This window comes from Alosa sapidissima, chromosome 20 (genome assembly GCF_018492685.1).
Source record: "Alosa sapidissima isolate fAloSap1 chromosome 20, fAloSap1.pri, whole genome shotgun sequence".
In the NCBI taxonomy this organism is placed as follows: Eukaryota; Metazoa; Chordata; class Actinopteri; order Clupeiformes; family Clupeidae; genus Alosa; species Alosa sapidissima.
Window position 1 is genome coordinate 9764328 of NC_055976.1, and position 7020 is coordinate 9771347.

Consider the following 7020-nt stretch of genomic DNA (forward strand, 5'->3'; position numbering starts at 1 on the left):
AATGTGCTGCATATGCATGGATTAACACACACAATCACACACGTTTTCAGAGAGCCAATTTGGGATTCAGAGGCCAATTACCTTAATTACCTTACTTTCCTTCCCTCTCTCTCTTTCACTGTCTCTGCTTCGTTCTTTATTTCTTTCTTTCTTTCTTGTCTGTGTATATATTTTCTTTTTTCTCTATGTTTATCTATTGCCGCCTTTTCTTTTGTTGTAAAGTGACCTCTTTTGTACCTTGAGTTTTGGGAGCACTAGAATACACAAAAATCAACTATACATCAATTTAACACTATATTGTACAAATATTTTTATAGGTCACTTTATCTCAAAATATGTTTCCTTTAACCATCAGCTTAGATCACAGCCAACAAAGGTGTCTGTGACAGGGTAACATAATGCCATGATGTGCTGATAAGAATTCACAGAAACTTACACAGTTCCACGTATGGAGGTTGTGGTTGAGGTGCAGTGTTGTCGACCTTGGCAATCTTCATTTTATTCATGTGGTTCTGCACATACATGTGAAGTCTCTCGGGGAATCAGGTACAGTGGCAACACCTGTTCTCCCTGCTCTGACATGAAAGAGCTGACTCAAAAACTTTATCTTAATGAAGCAACGAAAAGGGGGAAAAAATAGAACAAATGCAGAAGGTTCTGAGTGCAAGCAAGATGCTTAGATATGAGGAGTGCTAACTCAAGTGTCATTTGATCAAATCTAGAGCAGACACACACACACACACACACACACACACACACACACACACACACACACACACATACACACACACACACACACACACACACACACACACACATACATGCACACACACACACACACACACACATACATGCACACACACACACACAGAAATTGCCTTGGCAGATTATTATTATTTTTTTTTTTTCTGAAGTGCTTGGAAAGAACTTGCCCAAATAAAGAACGCGAAATTACGAAATGAACCTGGGAGTTATGGGTATTCTCAAGTGACAAACACCACGCGCACGACTTCAAGCTTGTCAGCTTATTACAAGGTGCCTTATTACCAGCTAGTGATTTCTCAAAAGTGCTCTCTATGGATAATTAAGCCCCAAGTGCAACTACTGTAGTCCCAATCACACACCCTCACACGCACACACAGCCTTTTGATATTGCTTCAACGTATTCTCATGATGCAGAAGAGAGCCTTTGATAAGTTGGGGAATCAATGGGGGAAAGAGTTTGATTTCAGAACAAATGGAGGTTGGCGCTTGATGATGAGTGTGGAACGAGGGACCTGTGACAAGAAGTAGAGCTTTTAATTTGTTTTCTCGAGATTCGTGTTGAGTTGTTCCAAACAAGGCCTGCCAGATTCTGAGAATGTCTTCCCAGAGGGGAGTTGGTTGATCAAACCAAACGCACCAGTTAGGGCCAAATCTGGTGCAGATCTGGCATGGAAGATTCCGGAATCGTGCATTTTTTGAATGCCGTTCCTCTTGTCTCAGTCACAGGTGCAAGGTCAGATTCCATTTTGAGGAACACTGGAGATGCAGCACAGGGCAGCGACCCGAGCAGAATGTTCAATTTGAGCTCAGTCCGCTGGAGAAATTAATAGGAATTAATAGGAGTGATTTTCAGCTGGCTGGATGATTTCATTTTGAAATCAATGCTCTGTTGACACAAATTAATGTGAGCTTAACCCCCACCATCGGTTTAATGCCTGGTTATTAGACCAAGCCTTTCAGCTTGACCTCGCTTGCCCAGAGACATTTTTTTGTGACGCTGAGATGAAAGCTAAATGGCAGCCTTGTTACATGGCACAAACAGGCAGCTCACTCCAGAACCGACCCAGGCCACATCTGTCTCTGACCCGTTTCAGAACCGGCTTATTTACCACGCACTGTCTCTCGCAGAGCCACATGACATTATTGTACTTCGGATTGCATGCCACCAAAAACCCCACGAACATATCGCTCTTTAACCTTTTTCCTTTCACAAGGTTTGCCCTGATTGAATGTATGTTTAATCTGCAATTGCAATAAGAGCCATCGACTGGACTGCTGTCCATCAGGAAGGAGATATTGTAATGGGGAGTTTGTTTATGTCTGTATGAGGGGTCAAAGAAGAGGTTACAGCACCGTTTACAACCCAGGTGTGTTAGATAAACACTAATTAAATGAGAGTGGGCTTTTTAGGCAGATGGGATGATTGCAGGGTATGCTTAGGATGAACACTGTATACCTCTTGATGGTAGTAGAGGTTAATGCTTTGAATTATTCATTGTATATGTTTGCGTGGGGATGTCTGTGATATTATATATTTATAAGGATTCTATTCTATATGTAAATGTCTAATGTAATATATTGGGTCAGAATGGGTATGGTATATTTGAACACTTCAGTAAACAATCAAATATGACAGGGATTGAACATATATATTTATATTTTATTTATATTTCAGTTCTGGAAGGATATCTTGTACACCAAATATCCCATTGGCAGTTAAGCGCATTCAATGTGTTTATAAGCCATAAACAGTCACTTGGTTTAACAAACACAAATACAAAATTAAAATAACAACAAAATAATGGATTGCATGTAAATAAACATACAAAAGAATCCCATGCCTACTCAGTAGGTAACTACAACATTCCAACTCCTGAAGATGTAGGTATATACACATACAAAAATATAGTTTATAGTTTTCTTTTTTTGCTTACATCCGAAAGAAATGAACCAGTGCCCATGTATACTTTCCCTTCGTTCCTTGAAATGTAACTTACATTCTGTTAAAAAAAAAAAAAATCCCTTCCACGTTAAGGCTAGATGCAATGCATCAACTCGCGCACATGACTTGTGTCAAGAAACACCAGCAAGGCTTCACAAAAGGCACCGAAAACTTGAAAATGTGAGTCTGAAAGAAAGACAAAGTCCCTTGTTGTGTCCCCCCGCCCCCCCAAGATAACAGACTGCCTTGTCACGTGTGAGAAAGATAAGGAGAGTACCAGTGGATGATATTTACAAAAAAAGAGAAACTAACATCACTCTTACACATGCTTCAGAATACTTAAGTGCGTTTTTTTTTCCCAAACAAAGTCAAGAACTTATCACAGCATTTTCACTACGTAATACGGAAAGAATTCTATAAAATATGGCCCTGCTCAATTCAAATAATACAATGCAAATATGCAAATCATTTTTCACAACAATGGTACCAAAAATGAATAAAACGTAATGAAACATGGCACCTGTACAATATACATATACTGTAACTTATGTATATTATCCAAAGTCTTTTGTAAGTGTCTCCTTTGTTTTCTTGCTTGAGCTTGAAGACTGCAGGTATCTGATTCAAAGGATGAAATCCTGTTTACTCTTCTATGTTTGTATGTTTGAGTGAGTCTCTGTGTGTACAGTCATACAAAATAAAGACCTGCCATAGCTTGTTTTGCGTCTTTATCATTACAAAGTTTTCTTATGCCTTATTTGAAGGGAAGGGATTTGGGGGAGTGAAAAAAAGTTCCCTTTAGTCTTCTGCTGTCTTTGTCAAAGTCCTTGACTATTTTTTTCTCTGTCTCTCTCGCTGTCAACTCGACGTTGCGAAGGGAGTGCGCGAAAAAGGTGCTTTTCAGAGGGGAATAACAAGTCTTTTTTGATGGTTTTCTTTCTCTCTCTCTCTCTCTCTCTAACTTCTCCCTTCCCCTACACAAAGACAGGTAAAATCGTCTTAGCTGAGCTGCACGTTTTTGCGGAAGTGTGGGGCAGGAGAGGTGGGGTAAGGACGAGCTCAGAAATGTCTCTTAGCAAATCTCAGCTGTCTGTGGCGAGAGCGTGGACTGCATGTCTGGCAGGGGAGTGGTGACGGGCGAGCTGTAGATGTGGGTGGCTATTGAGGAGGGGTAGGAGGTGGCCACTTGCGTCTGGAAGGTGCTGGTGCCTGAGGAGTACGTGGTGGCGATGGACGGTGAGGGGTAGGAGTTGTGCACAGGCGAGGAGTAACAGGAGGCTACTGGGGAGGGGTAGGACGAGACCGGGGAGGGGTAGGAGGCGATGGGGGACGGGTAGCTGGACACGGGGGAGGGGATGGAGATGCTGGTGGTGGACATGGTTGCCCCCATGCCGACCCCGGTTGCCCCCACGCCGCTCTTCTCGGCCTTCTTGTCCTTCTGCCGCAAGTGGATCTTGGTGTGGCGCTTGCGCTCGTCGCTGCGGGCGAACTTGCGTCCGCAGATCTCGCAGGCGAAGGGCTTCTCGCCGGTGTGCGTGCGGATGTGCGTGGTGAGGTGGTCGCTGCGGCTGAAGTTGCGCATGCAGATGCGGCACTGGAAGGGCTTCTGGCCGGTGTGGATGCGGATGTGGCGCGTCAGCTCGTCCGAGCGCGAGAAGCGCCGGTCGCACGTCTCCACGGGGCAGGCGTACGGCCGCTCGTGCGGCGGCGTCTTGCTCGGCCGGTTGGGGTACTTGCGCATGCGGCTGGGCTTGATCAGCTGCGACTGGTAGACGCTCTTCAGGTCCTGCGAGCCGGTCTGCGTGGCGAACGCCTTGATGGTGGACAGCGGCGTCAGAGATGGCTGCTGGCCCACCTGCGTCTGGAACGGCTTCTGGTCGGGCGGCACCAGGCTGATCTCGCTCTGCTGCTGGGGGAAGAGGTAGTCGGGGATGATGGGCACGGGAAAGCTGGGCCCGCTGGCCTTGCCGTTGGGGTAGGCGGGCGGGGGGTACTGGAGCGAGCCGCCCACGGCACTGGGGAAGCTGGAGCTCTGCTCGGGGAAGATGTCGGGGCTGGTACTGGAGTAGGTGGGGGCGGCCGAGTAGATGGGGTTGGGCTCGCTCATGTGCACGGCGCAGCTCAGCGTGGCGCTCTGGGAGGAGGAGGCCAGGGAGGAGGCGATGGAGGAGACGATGGAGGAGGAGGAGGAGGAGGACGGAGTGGTCTGAGAGATGGCGGAGGAGGCGGCGGCGCTGACCACTGCGGCCATGCTGGAGGAGGCGTTAATGCCTGCCAGGCCACTGACCAGGCTGAAGAGGGGCTCTCCCCAGAGGCTGGCCGCACCACTGACGGCTGGCTCCAGGGTGAAGCGGCCGGTGTAGGAGATGGGTGGCAGCCGCTGGGTGGAGTAACTCTGCTCCGCCAGGGACTTCTCGCAGATCTCTGATAGCGTATCTGAAGAGGGCACAGCAACACAGAGAGGACATGCCATTTAGAAACAACATTCTCTTTGTATAGGGTTGTGCCCCCCACCCCATCACTATCACCCTAGTGATTTTTTTTATTCAGAGATCCCCAGAGCTGCAGAAATGCTGGGTTGTTGGTGTGTCTAGGGGAGGGGGGAGGGGGGTCCTGGTTATGTGCATGACTCTTGCTGTCCCACACTCATGTCAATGGGAACAGCAGGTGCTGACACAAAGCAGGAAAATACCCCCCCTCTTCCCAAAAGCACACCACCGATTCCTCAGCTCCCAGAACACCACCACCCCCCCCCCCCCCCCCCCCCCCAACTTCCCCCGAGAGGGACAGGAACGCCAGCTCAATCCAAGCCATCTGCATGCATGCTTTTTCTCCCTCTCCCCCTCTCCCTCCATCTCTCTCTCTCTCTCCTTCTCTCTCACGCTCCCTCTCTCACTGTCTCTCTCACAGCTTCTGAATTCCATTACATCGCCAAAGGCAATTGATTACTGAAAGTGCAATTCAGCTACTTTAAAAATGTGATTTGAATTGAGCCACTCTGTGGCTTTGCAGCAAGCAGTGCCTCATGCCAAATGCTGTCTCAATAATAATGCCATTATAATGACTTATCAGTCTGTGCTTCTTCTTCCACTAGCTTTCAATGAAACACTGACTATTTCCCACTGCTGTAACTAATTATTCCCTATCTGTTTATTAATGTAAAAAAACATTTAACTTTATCTTTTGATTTAATATAACTAAAACACTTAGATAAAATCCCGTATATTATAAAGTCATGACATTGCTTTACAGTTTTCTCATGCAATATGTTTTTACAAATTCAGATTCAGCTCTTACCTCCAGTCAGATGGTCGTACTGATCTCCTGGCTCCCCAGTGCTAAAAGCTGCACCCTCGGGTGCAGAGGCGTTGAGGAAGGGGGTTCCTGCAGAGTTGAGCAGCATCATCTCCTCCAGCTTGGGGTAGTTATCCATGGGGGAGTGAGGGAAGTTGAGGGGGTCAGAGATCTGGAGGCCGGGCAGAAGCATCTCGGTCTTGGCTGCAGCCATTCCTTCAAAAGGGCTGAGGCTGGGGTGTCTTCTAGACTCTGTGCGTGTGTGTGCGCACGCGAGTGAAAAGTGTGAGCGCGTGAGAGAGAGGCGCACAGGTGGAGGAAATCACCGGCGGTCCCTCTGGGAAGAGAAGCGTGAAGATGCTGCTGCTGCTTCTTCTTCTTCTCTCTGGCTAGACTCCTTGCTCTGTTTGTTGAGCTGATGTCTTCTTCTGTATTTGTTCCCCGTTTGTCCTTTGTCCAAAAGGCAAGAAAAAATCCAGACTTCTGTTCAAAACAGATGACAGAAACCAAAAGTGTCCTTTTTGCTCATTCCCTGAAATTGATGAAAAAACATCAAATTCGGAGGAGCATCAAACGTTATAATTCATGGACCTAATGAAATTCGGCCCTACTTTAAATGAATGTTACTGTTTTTTGTTTTGACTTGACTTGCACGTTTTGTGTCAAAATGTGTTTCTCTGCGATAGATAGCGCAGCGAGTGTCAGTCTATCTCCTATCTACACTGGCGTTGTTTGTCTGTTAGACTCTCTGGGCTCTTTCTCGACTGAGAGGATCCCCACTCCTTTATATACCCTCTTGCTGTGACGTAGATGTCCATATATGGACTGGAGGAAGCCCATATTTAGGCACTGCAGTGGAGGACACATGACGTTTGCCTGAAGGGGAAAAAGCAGATTGGAGAGACTTAAAATTAAGTCCGTGCAATAAATCGCGGGGAGAGCGACCGTTCCTCCTCAGTCAGTTATCGATGCATGATCGGTGACTATTTCCTCGGAGAAACAGGGCAAATTTTTTGCTA

At 46.9% G+C, this 7020-nt stretch overlaps 1 protein-coding gene across 1 annotated transcript; it reads right to left on the reverse strand.

Annotated features, from left to right (window-relative positions):
- Positions 1-2404: 2404 nt before the first annotated feature.
- On the reverse strand, positions 2405-6771 carry egr1 (early growth response 1). Its single transcript, XM_042074599.1, has 2 exons — positions 6005-6771; positions 2405-5143 (listed from the first exon to the last, which is right to left on the reverse strand). Exons 1-2 carry the CDS (start codon positions 6213-6215, stop codon positions 3780-3782), a joined length of 1575 nt encoding a protein of 524 aa, XP_041930533.1. The 5' UTR covers positions 6216-6771; the 3' UTR covers positions 2405-3779.
- Between the last annotated feature and the right edge of the window lie 249 nt (positions 6772-7020).

What these genes read in the sequence shown, in the direction of transcription:
- egr1 (XM_042074599.1), bottom strand. Translation starts at nt 6,215, where the DNA reads ATGGCTGCAGCCAAGACCGAGATGCTTCTGCCCGGCCTCCAGATCTCT. An exon ending in GTACGACCATCTGACTGGAG is followed by an intron (nt 5,144 to 6,004) that starts GTAAGAGCTGAA and finishes TGCCCTCTTCAG; the next exon opens with ATACGCTATCAGAGATCTGC.